Genomic DNA, 15,858 nt, shown 5'->3' with positions numbered 1-15,858 from the left:
TGTAAAGGGCTATCTTTATCTGAAGTACTTGTCATTCTAAAAAGTCGTGGTGATTCGTCATTCTCCTATGCGGAAGAATAAATAAAAAGAGACGAGAAGGGAACGCGCTCTCATCGGAACTTTTCTGGTATTTTTCTTCCTTTCCCCCCAACCCCAAGTTTTGGCATCTCTGCTTCAGCTGCTGTCTCAGAGCGCTGGGGGCGGGGGCCAGGGTTGACTGCTGGTGGCCTCAGACAAGTGGTGACTCCGGGTCAGAGGCCAGCCCGCCAGCAGCTGGCCCCTGCCACTCAGCGGGAGGCTGGCCCCGGCTGGGAGGAGGATGACCACTCACCCGGCTCTCCGCCTGTCCTGTGCTTCCTCAGGAGATCCTCTGCGAGCTCACGCTGGATGCCCTGCTGGACATGAACGAGGCTAAGGTGAAGGAGACGCTGCGGCGCTGCGGGGCCAGTGCCGAGGAGTGTGGCCGCCTGCAGTATGCCCTCACCTGCCTGCGGAAGGTGACAGGCCTGGGTAGGTAGGACCAGCCCCATCGTCTCCCTCTCCCTCTCCCTTGGCCTGGACACTGGACTTCTCTCCCAGGCTTGGCCTGGTTCCCTGGGTGCCAGGGCTTTTGCTGGGATGGATGACGGGGTGGGGCCAGTGTGATCAGGGTCTCTGGGCCAGCTTGGAACGGCCAGGGTCCACGCTCAGAAAGCGTGTGATGGACCTGACCCGAGGCAGAGGGCTCTCCCTGAGACAGAAGGCTCCCAGATCCCAACTGGGCTGGCCAGTATGAAGCTTTAGCCATTGTTAGGAACCCCGGGCTGGTCTGCTGGGCAGGGCCGCGTGATTTGCTCCCTGTGGAGCACCTCTGTCGGGCTCTGTGACTCTAATGCAGTTTCCTGCAGTCCAGCCCCCTCCCTCCCCTCTCCCTGCCCTCTCCCTCCCCTCCCCCTCCTCTCTCCATCCCCGCCGGCCAGCCGGCTGGGCTGTGTGCTCAGAAGGCACACGCTGGTGTGGGCTCAGCCTGAACCAAGCCTGAGGAGAGAAACTGTACCTCGTTTCAGCTGTGAGTGTGGACATGGCTGCCTCAGGCGAAGTGTATAATCCTGGCATTATGAATAATGTTCCTTGGGAACTATTTGCAGGCTTTCTAAATCTTGCCCTGGAAACAGCTTCAAATGCCCTTACTTAACGCTCCCAATACTACCCAGATAAGCCTTTAAAATGAGCCTAATGAATGGAATTTGCTCCATTTTTTAATGCTCTGAGCCACTTGTCTTATCTCTGGCTGCCTGAAGCTTAAGGAAGGCGCTGAGGTTTATATTCTACTTGATTTTTTTTTTCCCAGAGAGGACTGTGCTTAATTTCTTCCCTGGCCTCATTGTACCAAGTCTTCCTCTGAACACAGAGCCCAGAGCTTCACTCAGTTCAGAAAACCTCAACACATCTGGCCTCTGACAAGTGCCATGGAGTAAACAGGACAGGGACATGGTTAGCAGTCTTGTCCCCACATTTTACAGAGAAGGAGACTGAGCCCAGAGAGGGTAAGGGGCTTCACCAAGGACACACAGCAGTGGGTGGCAGAACTGTGATTTGAGCCTCAGCCTTTGCCACCTGTGCACATTTCACTGTCTTTTTTCTTTATGTCAAGAGAAAAGATATTTCTGATGGATTAATTTAGCCATTGCTGTCAGTCACCTTCAGACAACAGTCAGAAAAAAAAAAAAAAAGAAAAAAAAGTACTTGCCACCCAAGCTGGGAATCTGGGGGATCTTGTCAGCCCTCCCGCTCTATGCCTGCCTTGTAAACAGTTGTAGAGGAGCCAGCCATTGGGTGGTGGTGACCCCCGTGTGTTAAGGCTGCTGTCTGTCCATCCTGGGTGCCAAGATAGGAAGATCACTGATTTACGAAGCACTTCTTATGTGCCAGGCACTTGACACACATGTGGCAACATCCTTTTAAGAGGTGGTGGTGAGCTCCTTTTGTAGCTAGAGCACTGGAGGCCCCGGATGAGTTGTCTGGGGTCCCGCACCTGACACGTGGCAGAGCTGGGCTTTGCACCCAGTTTTCTTCCTCAGAGGGTGCTTTTTCCATTATGTCCCCGAGGAGGTCCTGGGCAGAGAGTCTATTCCAGGTGCTTCTTTCTCATTCCATCTTGGCTTGTGATACCCCTACATCCCCAAGAGGGACCTGCCACCCCCCAGTCCAGGACACAGGCAGGCAGATGGGTCTGCCCAGCAGTGGCTGCACTTCGAGTGCACCTGCTGGGGGCTGGGTGGGTACCTGTGACCACCCTGTCTCTCAGGTCATGCGGTCAGAGTCTTCATGGCACCTGGCAGGGCCAGGTGAGAGCAGTCTGGCTGCAGTAAAGATAGACTGTGGAATTCGACTGCCTGGGCCTAGCACTCTGCTCAGCCGCTTAGAACCCACGGGACCCTGGCCAGTTACTTAACCTCGCTGTGCCTCATTTTCCTTATGAGTAAAATGGACATAACAACAACACTTCCTCTCATAGAATTGTTGTGAGGATTAAATGAGTTAAGGATAAGTACTTAGTCTAGAGCCTGGTGCATAGTAGATGCTCTTTTCAGTATTAGGCCTCTGGGGTCATGGAAAATGTGGATGTCTCTGGTCTTAAGAAAGGTGATGAAGGATGTTTCTTTATGCCAGTGGCTGGTGAACAGGAGAAGATCATGCTTGCTGATACTCTCCGTCCTTCATCCATGGCAGACATCACTAATCAATCCCTGAGCTCCTCCTACTTAGTGACTCCAGAGTCATTCTCAAGCAGCCACTGCCAGTTGACTGGTGTTGGCATGCACAACAAGAGCCATTTGCCATCCATGAGCTGGCTCAAAGCAGTGGTGATTAAATAGACAATTTGAAGAACTGAGGGCTTGTTTCCTTTGGTGGCAGACTTGCCCATGGATCCATGGAACTCATTCTTTCATCCCCTCAACAAGAGTGTGTTCAGTGCCTCCTATAGGCCAGTTTATAAATTAAAGTGTAGGTCTTGGCCACAGTTCTAAAAGAGCAAGCATAAAGGAATACACAGACTAACTCATTCTCCAAGTTGATCCATGAATAGAAAGTCAACCATGCAGTGAGGTAGGAGGAAGGGCATTTGAGGAGGGGATGGAATGGACAAACCCTAAGAATTGCAAAGGATAATCCCTCTCCACCATCTCTAATAGATGGCTCTGTGGGCTAGGCTTGACCACCTCTGATGACAGAGAGCTCATTACCTCCAAAGGCTGTGCCGTTATAGGTTGTTCAGCATTGGTAGCCTTGGGGGAGGAGGCCCAGTGCTGTGGTTGAGATCGAGAGCTCGGTTCCCATCCCACTGCTTACTTAGCTGTGTGGCATTGGCAGTGTACACAGCCTCTCTGAATCTCAGCAACCTCACTGTGCTGGGCGGATTTAGGAAGACAGGGTACGACTCGCAAAGTAGAAGGATTAGAGGGTGAAAGTTCATTTTGCCTTGAGTCAAAATCTGCCCTCCTATACTTTCCAGTCATTGATAAATATGAGGAGGGAGGTGTCTTCTTCCCCACAACAGAGTGTCTGCAGATGGGGGTCCTTTCTTCTTGCCCCTACCCCTTTACTATCTCCCCATTTCCTGTAAGGTCAAACCTCAAGCCCTTGGCAAGACATCCAAGGCCCCTCCGGAGCTGGCCCCAGGTGGGCTGACCCTCCAACTTCATCTCTTGCCTCTCCCTGGCTTTGTCCTGACCTCTCAAGTCATGTGGCACTCAGAGTCGCTGCCGGAAAGTGCTGTGTGCTCCCTGCCTTTGCATGCACTGTTCCCTCTGCCTGGTACACCTTCTCCACTTCTTCTCTAGCTGGCCCAGCCCAGTTGCCACGTCCGCTGGGAAGCCCCCTGACCCCCAAGCTATTTAGGGTCCTCCTCCTCTGTACCCTCTCAGTCCCCATGCGTCTCTGCGTCAGCACACAGCACGCCGTGTTAAGTGTCCGTCACTCTTACTGGACTCCTCAGGCACCACGGATGTGTCTTTTTTTAATGCCTTGACACCCGGCGTATACTCGAATGAATGGACAGGCCGTGTCATTGAGTTGGAACCCCTAGAGCCTCAAGGCCTCAGGGGCCTCAGGCAGGGAGTCACCACGAGGACAGCCAAAAGTCACTCACAGGCTCCTCTCAAAAGGAAGTGGCTGTTGATCTCTTTCTAGCTGGATCTCTTTTCTAGCAAATTCCCAGGGCAATTTGCTGGCGGAAGGTCGGTGCAGCCTCTTTTCCCGATGATTGAATTTTCTTGGAGGGGAGTTATCCCTTCACACAGCCCAGCTTCCCTTCCCTAACTCTTAGAGGTCAGTCACCGCTTCCCTCTCTGAGGTCACCCACTTTGGGGGTGGGTTTCCTCGCCCACTCCCCACAGACCTGCCAGCAGGAGCCCTGCGCATTCCCTCCCTGGTCCTCATTTTCCTCTCTGTAAACTGGGGACAGTGATATCTACGCTGGCGCCCCCGCAGTCAGCTGGATAGTGTGGAAGATAGTGTGTGTGCACCAGCGGCCTTAAACAGGCGAAGGCTGGCAGTCGGAGCCTCCGCTAAGGAACTGTGCTCCTGGGCCCTGGCCACCTCACCTGTGAATCCCTCCAGCCCCGACCACCTGTGACTCGACTTCTTGGCCCGCAGGCGGGGAGCACAAAGAGGACTCGGGCTGGAGTTCGTCGGACGGCCGACGGGAAAGTGGCTCTGGGCCTCCCGCGGACACCCTCTCGTCAGCCAGCCTGCCCTGGCCCCCGGGGAGCTCCCTGCTGGGCAGAGTGGGCATCGGTGCCCAGGGCCCACGCTCCGTCTCCGTGTCCGCTCTGCCCACCTCGGACTCCCCAAACCCCGGCCCCGGCGAGGGCCTTGCGGACCCCTGTATCTCCCTGCACACCAGCGGCCGGCTGACGCCCCGCGCGCTGCCCAGCTTCGTCACTCCGCCGACCACGCCCCAGCTCCGACGGCACACCAAGCTGAAGCCGCCCAGGACGCCGCCCCCGCCCAGCCGCAAGGTCTTCCAGCTGCTGCCCAGCTTCCCCACGCTCACCCGGAGCAAGTCCCACGAGTCTCAGCTGGGAAACCGCATCGACGAGGTCTCCCCGATGAGGTAAGAGTTCCTGCCAGGTAGGTGCTGAGTTTGCCGTCTACTGAAAGTTCTGACTATGGTTTTCTCATTGTAAAGGTAACACAGGCTCGGTTTAAAACGGATAAAAAACATAGAAGATGCAACATGAAAAGTGAAAGATGCTCCCATCTCTCAGTCCGTTCCCCAGACTACCTTATCAGTTTGGGCCGAATCCTACTAGATTTCTTCTTGAACACACACACACACACACACACATGCAAAATGATACCATGTGTCAGCCAGGTTAGATTGGGTTATGCTGCAATAACAAATACCCCCAGATCTTTGGGTCTTAAAATAACAAAGATTTATTTCTTGGTCTTGCTGCCTGTCCATCACGGTCAGCCTCATTTCAGATCCCCAGGCTGGAACATTGTCTAGAACATCCCACTGTGGCAGAGGAAAAAAGAACTTTAGATGTTACAACCGAGTAATTAAATGCTCTTTCCTGAAAGTTCCACTCACCATTTACCCAAACAATGGAACCAAGAGATGTCATCCTCCCACGTGTGCAGAAGGGGGAATTAGAATATCATGCTGAAACCACTAATGATTATCAAATACTATGTACTCTGTTCTATACCCTATTTTTTTCAACTTACCTTTATTTCTGAGAACTTCATATCAGTACATCTTGAAATACCTTACTCTCTTATTTATTTATAAAAAATTTTTAATCTGTTTATTTTATAGGTAGTAACAGTCACATAGTCCAGTATCCAAAAGCTTTGTAGCTTGCGTAGAGCTTTGTAGAGTATAAAGTCACCCCCTACCATTTTTCCTTTTCCTTTCAGGAGCCAACCAGGTTATCAGTTTTGTATATATCTATAATTATTCAAACTACCTCATCTTTTTAACTTTTTTTTTTTACCTCTTTCCAGTGTATAGTTTAACTAATTCCTCCCCTCTTGATGGACATTTAGGTCTTTGTCCTTTTGCTATTACAAAAATCGCCCTTGTCAATATACCCTTGTGGGCAGGGCAGAAGGGAAGGAGGGAGTTTTCTTTGGGTGCCTCTTACCTTCTTGTACTTCTGAGGGTTGGAGACCTGGCCACTCTCCTGACATGGTCTTTTTTGGTCTTGCGTGGGCTTGTTCCCCCATCCCAGTGCAGGCTATCTTGGGTCCCTTATGGGATGGACCCTGGACATCTCTGATGGTTTTGAGTGTATGTCACCCAAGGAGAGAAATCTACCTGTGACCTACCTGCCACTCTCGATCAGGCTGTCCTGCTGGGGCCTGGATCCTCCCTCCTCCCCCCACCCCCCAAAAGGGCTGAGCCTTCCTCCCCCTCTGGATCTTCTTCTCTCAGGGAGCACAGTGATAATGACCATGTGGGCACATGGACATGGGTCCCTCAGAGGGCATCTCAGTGGGCAAAACCCAGTGCATCTCTTTCCTCATTTTTTTTCCTTAAAAGAGTGTTAGGAGGGCTCTGGTCTCATCCCCAGCTCTGGGTGGAGAACAGAGCCTCGGGCAGATGACACCACTTCCTCAGATCCCACCGTTGGTGAGCTGGGCCTTGGGCCCTGAGATTCTGTGTCAGGTCCCCACAAAGCCACCAAAACTGGCACTGACATGGGTGCTCAGGCCGCCCTGCTGCCCTGGATGAGCCCTGAGGGTGTACTGAGTGGCCTGGGTTCCCAGCTCTCTTCGTCCCTGGGACAGCGGCACCCCCGGGAGGCATCGCTCAGGGCACGTCCTGGCCTGGCCCTGCTTGGGGGCTGCCTCTCTGCTCTCACGACTGTCCTCCTCACCTCCTGCCCCAGCCACTTCCTCTCTGGCTGCCTGAGCCCCTCCTCCTGCCTGGGCCGAGCACCCCTCCTCCCAGGGCTCTGGGCAGGGCTCCCACACCTACAGGCACATGACCTTGGGAGACTGTGAGCCTGTTTCCTCAGCTGTGAAATGGAGTGAACTCTAATTACCATGCAGGTGGCTGGCGAGGCTTAGAAAAGCTGATGTATTAAAGTGCCGGGTGTAGCTCCATTGTCCACCGGTGGGGGGCCGGGAGAGCCACCTCTAGCCCTTCTCATTGAGGAAGCGTTCCCCGGTCACTCAGCCAGCCTGGCCCCGTGCCCCAGGGGCTCAAAGTCCTCATCTGAGAGCCTTGCCTGCCCCCGCCCAAGGGCTGATGTTCTGGGGAACACCAGGCCAGTGCGGTGACATAATCCTACTTTCTGTCTTTTTTGTCTCCTGCAGGTTTGGTAAGAGCGATTCATTTTCATCCCCTCTGCCACCCAGGAGTCCTGTTTGTGTCGCCGTCCCCATCAGGGGTGGATTTCTTCGACCCTTTCTTAGTCTGCTGGCCTTTCCATGGTCCAGAAGCAGAGATGCCGGGCAGGAAAATAGCTCTAGGACAGGGAACCTTCAGATGACGGGGTGGCGCAGCCCAGCCAGCAGCTGCTCTGAGAAGCTGAGCCCTTGAGAACGTCACAGTCCGCGGACAGCCCTATGGGGGGGCCCCACTTGCACCTTGCTGCCCCCCCCCGGTGACCTCTGGCAGGGAGTGTTTACCGGCTGGGCTGCCATGGTGATGCCTCGCTCCCGGGAGAGAGGCACTGTCCGTCCGGTGTAGGTGGACGGTAGCCATCCGCAGAGCCTAGCTGACGTCCTGGGACCCCTCTGTTCAGGAGAGGAACTTCCCTGGAGGCAGGAACGTGGTCGGCTCTGAATGAGGCCCTGAGAGATCGGAGGGTGCGCATATCCCCTTGGGAGGGGATGAGGCTGCCTAGGCAACCTCTGAGTCCCTTTTCTACCTCTGGGCTGAGAGCTGGTTCTTGCACGTGGCTGTGCTGTGGGGCATCCCTCTCCAGAGTCAAAGCAGAGGGAAGCGACCTCTGGGGTCTGCTTTTGATGGTCTCAGTGGAAATGCAGAGACGTCTGGCTTTTGCCTGAGCAAAATAGCAGCTTATTTTTGTACTGTCCTGAGCTGGCTAAGCAGAGTGATGAGGCTGTCAGCAGGGTCTTAGACATGCGGAGGGGCAGTGACTTTGCCACAGTGGATCTGACTGCAGGACCACCAGGGTGAGGAAGGAGGGAGGGGGCACTTCCCTGTCCCCAGGGCACAGGCAGAAACTCCCAGGGCCCTTCACAGAGGCTTGGAGGAGAATCCAGCACTTGCATCCCTAGGACAGCCTGGCCCTGCCATCTTCCCAGTTGCTATAGTAATGCAGGGACCATAGCAGTGAGGCTGCTTCCCCAGTTTTCCAGGAAGGCAGGACGAGGCCTTCAGGACCAGTATTTCATCTCCATCAGGGACAGCCTCCTCTCACATGCCTCTTATCCCAGGCCTGTGGCAGACATTACAAATCAATCGTAGGTTGCATTCAGAGATCGATGGTTAAAATCTCATTTTCCCATAGTCTGTTTCTCCTAGACTGGCAACCTAACCCCTTTTAGACCCATGTGCTTTGATGGCTTTGGCTACTGACTGGGGTAGGGTGGCCCCCACCCCCAGGACGGAGTTGGGAAGAGGCAGCCCCGTGGCAGATGTGCTGGCGAGATTGTGGTTTCAACTATCAGGGGGTGGCAGAGGCCTTTTGCTTCCGATCAGACTCCCCTTGGTGTAGGAGGAAAAGTCAGTACCTCCATCACGCCCTTCTCCTGTGGCTGGGCGTGTGGTACTTGGCCTTGAGTGGGCCATCACTTATTGAGCACCAGCTGTGTGCCAGGCCAGCATGGGGTGGAAGGCTGACTCAGAGGGTGTGAGATGACCACAGATCACTGGAGCACTGTGTTCCTGACCTTTCTGGGTCACAGATCTATTTGATAATTGGATAAAAGTGTAGACTCTCTTTCTAGGGGAAAGCCCACATCATTCCGCTTACCAGTCCAGAGGGTTCCCATCCATGGGCTCAGTTAAGAACCCCTGCTCTAGGAGGAGATAGGCAGTGTTGAGTATGGGCAGAAGGGAGGGTGGGGAGGAGGGGGGGTGCCCTGGTGGAGGAGGGGAGATGGGGTTAGACATGTGGGCTGCTGGTGGGTGGACAGATTGCTTCCAGCTGCTCCTCTACTGCCTGACCTATTATACCACGAACACCAGGGATGCCTGTTCTTAGGAGGAAGCCAGGATTGGAGCGAGAGGCCAGGGTGCCCTCTAGGAAGGCAGGCAAAGCTCGTGGCCTGAGACTTCCCCAGAGGCTCAGACTGAGTGCCCGGCTGGGGTTGGACCACGTGGGAGCAGGTAAAGCTTCACCTCGTCTTCCCTCTACCTGCCGGGCTCTGGCAGTGGTGGCTCTCAGAGCAAAATTCCCAAGGTGCTTGTGACTGGAAAGCTAGGTAGGTATGCCACATGGCTGACCAGCCTCAAACCGTCTGCCAAGGGTCAGGCAGCTTCTACTCGCTTACCAAGAAGCAACCAGAATTGGTGGCCTGTGGGTGCATCCACAAGGAAGTGCAAGAGACAGGGGGGAGTGGAGCTGCTGTCCTCACCTTGGCTTTGCCTTCCGCCAATGCTAGAAACCTCACGGGGACCATTTCCGAACCGTCTGCGGAGGCTAAGTGGTACCGTTTGTTTGCAGGGGGGCCCAAGTGTGAGGGTGACCACACTGGCCCCCCTTGGTCTCACCTGGCTGTCTCTGTCTTGATTAGATGCAGGTTCAGGGAACTGTCCCTCTGCCACATGGTGGGTCTCCATACCGCCCTAGCCTGTGATGTCTGAGACAGAAGGTCACAGGCACACGCCGTCCCCAGCAGGGCCCCCTCAGCCTGCCTGACCTGGCCCCTTTCCCCGCAGATCTCCCGCACGGATCCCCACAGATGGTACGAAGGGACATCGGACTCTCGGTGACACACAGGTAGGCCCAGCTGGGCTGGGGCGGGGAGGGGGGCACAGAGCTGGGCTGGGACCCATATAAGCCGAGCCTCCACCAGGGGGTCGCTCTTCATTGCATGGGGAGGGGCTGTCCTGACCCCCGTCTCTCAGGGCTCTTTGCCTCTGGTCTGTCTGTCCATGCCTCTGTGGACACGGCCCCGCATCCACCTGGAGCCCCTGCCTGTCACGAGCAGCCTTTGGGACTTGCTGGGCCCTTTCCTGCCCCTCCGTCTGCGGAGGGAAAACACAGGTCCCAGGAGACACAGGGTCAAAGGCCCCGGGAGGAGGAGCCGAGAGCGTCCTCTGGGTCCAGCACGACCTCAGTTACGTGGACATAACTGGCCACACATCAGAGCCCCGTGGGACTTGCTGAAACCCCAGACCCCATCCCTAAGGTTCTCGGGTTGCCAGTCTGGATTCCAGCAACTTCCGGTGACTCTGGCACTCACGCAGCTGGCGTGGCTGATGTGGACCCGTAACGTGGACAGCCCAGAGGCCTCGGCCTCCGCGCTCGTGAGGCTGGCGCATGCTGCCAACAGCAGCTCCGGGCGGCGTCCCGTTCCACCCCCCGCTGTCCCCCCCTGCCGATGGCCAGCAGGATGGTCCCTTGGGATGCCTGGTGCTCTGGCCACCCCATTAAAGGATGCTGTGAATACAACAGGGCCCACTCATTTCCCCCCAGAGCGTGAGCTGCACTCCAGCCTGTGCGGGAGGCCGGCCTCGGATCCTCACCCAGCGGTGCAGACTCGGCTCGCAGGGCTTGAGTAGTTTGCCCGAGGTCACGCGGCCACCGAGACGCTGCTTGAGCCCCGTGGCTGGTGCCCAGGCACCTCTGTTGAGAGCCTCGGCAGGGCCGGGATGCCTGTCCCCCAGAGGCTCGGGGAGGAGAGACTCCGGCACCAGGGGAAGCTGTCTGAGTGCCTCCCTCTGTCACACCCGGTGTCCAGTGCGATCTTCTCAGCCGTGAGAGAGCAGGACCTCTCCTGTTCCCCCTCTGGTTGGGACACCCCCTCGCCCCTCGGCAGGAATCCCTCCCAGCCTCAGTTTCCCCCTCTGCGGTTGGGACTTGCTCTCAGTCCTGTCGTGAGGATAAAGTGGGGTGAGGTGCATGGGAGCCTCATGCGTCCAGCCCTGGGGAGCGCTGGGTATTTAACCTCTGGCTCCAGCCGGAGAGAGGCCGGCTTCTCCGAGGGACACCAGGATCAGTTTTGTTTCATTTTTGCCTTGGCTGCCCCTGGTTGCACAGAGGATTTGCCAGCTGGACCCCGAGTGTTTCCCAGGCTGCTGCTCCCTTCCACCCGGGCAGCCGTACCCCTCTTGTCTGGCACGGCCAGGCTGCCCTTCCTGCCTGGGTTCCGGGCGTGGGTATGGGACATCAGGGTCATACCCTCTTGGTTCTTCTAAATTCATGATCCGGGCCTCTCTCGACAAGAAGCTCTGAAGGTTTTTGGTCTAATCGTGAGGGGAGAAAACTATTCCATGACGCTCACCCCACCCCATCCACCTCCCTGGCACCTGCCCCTTCTCCGGCCGAGCCCCGACTCTCATTTCAACCTGCTTTCAGGATCTCCTAGCGGAGATCATCTCACGTACCACTGAGCTGCTCCCCTTCCCCCTATGTTGACATGAGAGGAGATTAAAGACCAGAGAGAAGGAGAGTGTGGATCCCAGGGTGGCCGGATCAGGGCTCCTTAAAAAGCGTTCCAAGGGGGTGGGCGTCTTTGTCCTTGCCCCACAAGCTCCCATCTTGGCTGAGTAGAAACAGTGACATTGATGCCCACAGTCCAGGCTCTGCACATTTATGCAGCACGCGAGCGATCCTCCCCAGATCCCTGTGAGGGGAGAGTGTTGGCCTCATCTGCAAAGGCTTTGACCCATCCCACAGCCAGTAGTTGGCAGGATTCAAAGCCGGTGTGGTCGGACCCCAGAGCCCACGCTTTTCCCCTCATTTTCTGGCCCAGGGGTCTCTTGTAGCGCCGTGCTCTGGTTCAGAGACCTGGGGTCTCGGGTCACACAGGGACTGTGTGACCTCGGGAAAGTCACCTAACCTCTCTGAGCTGGTTTCCTTGCCTGTGTACTAAGAATCCCAGACCTGCCTAACTCCCAGGGGTGGTCACTCCCAGGAGTAAGCTAATGTTCATGGACGCGTTACAAACTGTTCCCCAAATACTGTTGCTGTTTGTTCTGTTGTTACTATGATATACAATGCTTTTAAAAATCTAGTCCTCCAAAAATGTGAGTTCTTTCTGCCCTTAGGCCTCCCCACCCTATGAATAGACCTTGGACTTTTTCTCTGGAGGATACCACCCACTCTATCCCCATCCTCCTTTCCAATATATCTTTTGTGGTTTTTTAAAAATTGATTTAGTTTGGATTGAAGTACATTTATAATTCAAACCTCAAGAGATCTAGAAGGGTACATATGTGACAAAAGCCCTCCAGCTGCTGTCACCAGTCCCCAGGTCCCCCTATAGGCAGATCTTGCCAGTTTCTTTTTATAATTTTTTTTAAAAATTTTTATTTATTTATATTTATTTTTGGCTGTGTTGGGTGTTCGTTTCTGTACGAGGGCCTTCTCTAGTTGCGGCAAGCGGGGGCCACTCTTCATCGCGGTGCGCGGGCCTCTCACTGTCGCGGCCTCTCTTGTTGCGAAGCACAAGCTCCAGACACGCAGGCTCAGTACTTGTGGCTCACGGGCCTAGTTGCTCCGCGGCATGTGGGATCTTCCCAGACCAGGGCTCGAACCCGTGTCCCCTGCATTGGCAGGCAGACTCTCAACCGCTGCGCCACCAGGGAAGCCCTTGGCAGTTTCTTGTGTGTCCTTCTGGAGATATTTTTACATAAGCAAAGACATATGTATATTCTTCTGCCTCCTTTTTTGTTTTCACACAAATATTGCATATATTATACACACTGTTCTATCCTTTGCTTTTTTTCTTTTTAAAATCGAGGCATAATTTATATAGAGCTAAGTACACAAATAAATTCTTACATATGTATACACCCACGCATACCACCCAGAGGAAGATTCAGAGAATCCACATCCCAGAAAGTTTTCTTTGGCTCTTCCCAGTCCGTAGTGCTACCACCCAGAGGTACTTTTCACTTCTGTCATCATAGGTTAGTTTTTCCTGTACTTGAACTTCATATAAGTGGAGTTGTGTTGCATTGTACCTTACTTTTTTCACTGACAACATAATTTAATTATCATTCCCTATTTGTGCAAAAAGAGCTTCCTTATTTTATTTTCCGGCTGCGTGGTATTCGGTTGTGTGCATGGATCATACTTTATGCAGTCAGTCACCTGTACACCTAAATGACACAGCTTGTTTCTCGTCTTTTCTGCCGCAAACATGCTGCAGTGAGTAACCTTTTCAGTACATCGTTTGACACCCGTGGGAGTATCTGTTGGATGAATTCCTGGGACTGGAATCGCTCTGTGTGCGCACTTATGATTTTGATTGCTTTTGCCAAATTGCCTGCCAGAGAGCTGGCATCGGTGACCACACCAGCTTTGGGGCTTTGGCAGTGAAGACTTTGTGATTAAGAAATCTGAATGCCTGGGGGAAGCAGTGGCCCCTGGGTGTCCCTGCCCTGCACGCAAGAGGGTGCCTGGGGCTCTGGGATGGAACCAAGTCTCCTGGTCTCTCTGCGGCTTTGTGGACCCTTCTCCATCCTGGCCCCTCTGAGCAGTTCTGTGGGTCCACCCCCTGCAGGTTCTCCACCAAGTCCTGGCTGTCGCAGGTCTGCCACGTGTGCCAGAAGAGCATGATGTTCGGAGTGAAGTGCAAGCATTGCAGGTGATGGGCGGGGCGGGGCAGGGGTGGCAGAGGGGAGCAGGCTCCATACTTTTAGTTTAGTAATAGTCTTGCTACTTGATTCTTGGCCTTAGGTCAAGTCGGAGTTCAAAGGAACTCCTTTGAGAGTTCCTAAACCTATTCATAATCTCAGCACACCAGGGAGTGATCAGCCCTCTCTAGGAAGATTAAGGGAGCATCAGGCACAGCACTCTTAGGAGAAGGGAATATTTGAGGTGGGCTCTGAAGGATGAATAGAAGTTTACCAGGTAGACTAAGGAGGAAAGAGAATTCCAGGCCAAGAGAGCATCTTGTACAAAGGCAGAGAGGAATGGCAGGACTGTTCTGGAAACTGTAAGGAGTTCTGAAGTTTAGCCTTACGTGTTAGCACGCAAGGAATGGGGAAATGGGGACAGGGGAATGGTAGAAACAGAGAAGTGGCTCATGGTACTTACAGAAGAGAGTGAGGGGAGAATGTAGATTCTATACGAATTCAACCTTTTTTCCTACCATTGTGGTTTCTGGTAGGAAAGAAAGGCAGGGATAGTGAACAATGTAGGGTGAGCAGAGTCTGTCCCCTGCTGTCTGGCTACCCTCACCTTATAGAGGATGGACCTGGAGTCTCCTCCCAGTCTACTTTGCCCCTGTGTTGCTGTGTGACCTGGGGCAAGGTGCTTGCCCTTTCTGGGCCTCATTTTTGTCAGGTATACATCTGGGAAGATGATTCCAGGTCTCTCTGTCCATCAGGATTGCTCCAAGAATCTGAGCTAGTGTGTATAGTTAAAGCATTTGGGCTCCTGCCAGACTGTAGGTGATGGGTCTCATGTGTGTCAGTTGGATAAATTGTGGTTAGGAGAGTCATCAGGAAAACGCAAAGGAGATGCCAGACTGTTCTCAACAGTCTAGGTCTTTTGTGGCTCCTGGCCGTTTGGCTTTAAATTGGGGACCTCCAGCTAGCTCCCTTTCAAGTAATACCTTTCATGCGGAGAGCACAGGATAACCTCTGAGCCCCAGGCTGTCCTGCAACTGCAGTGAAGTTGGTAGAGCCCCAGCCATCAGCCCATTTGATCAACGAGAACCCCAAGAGGGGGTTCAGCAGGCAGAACCAAACCAAGAATCCAGCTCTTTCCACTCCTGCCACTCTGGTCCTCAGACCACGTGGCCTGTGTAGGAACGTAGCAGGAGGGGCTGCCCCTGGCTTCCCTGGGACCCTTTGGTAATGGAAACATTTTCCTTCTCATTCATCACTTTTAAGTTCAGACTTGTCTCAAGCTTTCTGAACACGGGTAGAGGGTCTCCTTTTGTTTAGAAAAGAGAAATCGCTGTGTGACCCACAGCAAGTTAAAATGCGTGTAAACAAACCTGCTTTGACGTGAAGATTGGGCAGGTGATAGCAGGAACATGGCCGTACTCAACAGGTAGTAGCTGCTAGTACTGTTAACGTCAGATGTTCTACACGCTTAAGCTAATGTTTGTTGAGACATTTGTGGGAATTGAGGCAGTCACGGTTGAGTGTTGCACAAAACTTCCAGGCGGTGCTTCTGAGCCCCTGTGTGTGTCCCGGGGTCCTGTGTGGCTTTTCGTGCACTGACCCTGCCTTCTTTACCAGGTTGAAGTGTCATAACAAGTGTACAAAAGAAGCCCCCGCCTGTAGAATATCCTTCCTTCCACGTGAGTGTTCTACCCTTCCCCCTTCTGGATTTGGGGTGCATCTTTCTTGAACCTGTTTCCTGCTGATGGTTACAACGCCCCTCTTTTTAAACAGTACCCAGGCTTCGGAGGACAGAATCTGTCCCCTCGGACATCAACAATCCGGTGGACAGAGCAGCTGAACCCCATTTCGGAACCCTCCCCAAAGCACTGACAAAAAAGGTATGATGTAAGGCGAACCCTCACCCAGCGTTCCTTTCTGTGAAGCACCCCCAATATGGAGGTCCAGCAGGGGAGCATGATACTGCAATCCGGGGTGTGTGGCCAGAGGGTGGCCTTTAGGGATCCCATATTTAGCCATTTTGTAGATTTCACAGTTGTGTCCAAATCTTAGTTATGTGCCCCTACCCCCCCTCCCCTATTTTGAGCTACCATTTCCTGAGTACTTACACTGAGTCGGGAGCTTTTTCCATTGATATCTCA

General features: G+C 53.9%; 1 protein-coding gene across 2 annotated transcripts in view; it reads left to right on the top strand.

Annotated features, from left to right (window-relative positions):
• Nucleotides 1-15,858, top strand: part of KSR1 (kinase suppressor of ras 1) — a 147,272-nt gene that overhangs the window by 105,522 nt on the left and 25,892 nt on the right. For both annotated transcript variants that reach the window (XM_028166889.2, XM_007183915.2), the window contains exons 3-9: nt 363-510; nt 4,639-5,098; nt 7,315-7,319; nt 9,851-9,911; nt 13,645-13,728; nt 15,335-15,396; nt 15,491-15,597. In XM_028166889.2, coding sequence (XP_028022690.2) covers nt 363-510; nt 4,639-5,098; nt 7,315-7,319; nt 9,851-9,911; nt 13,645-13,728; nt 15,335-15,396; nt 15,491-15,597 — 927 coding nt within the window. The remainder of the gene's footprint in view (nt 1-362; nt 511-4,638; nt 5,099-7,314; nt 7,320-9,850; nt 9,912-13,644; nt 13,729-15,334; nt 15,397-15,490; nt 15,598-15,858) is intronic.

The sequence above is a fragment of the Balaenoptera acutorostrata genome, chromosome 20 (assembly GCF_949987535.1).
Source record: "Balaenoptera acutorostrata chromosome 20, mBalAcu1.1, whole genome shotgun sequence".
In the NCBI taxonomy this organism is placed as follows: domain Eukaryota; kingdom Metazoa; phylum Chordata; class Mammalia; order Artiodactyla; family Balaenopteridae; genus Balaenoptera; species Balaenoptera acutorostrata.
This window is presented reverse-complemented; position numbering and strand designations above follow the sequence as displayed.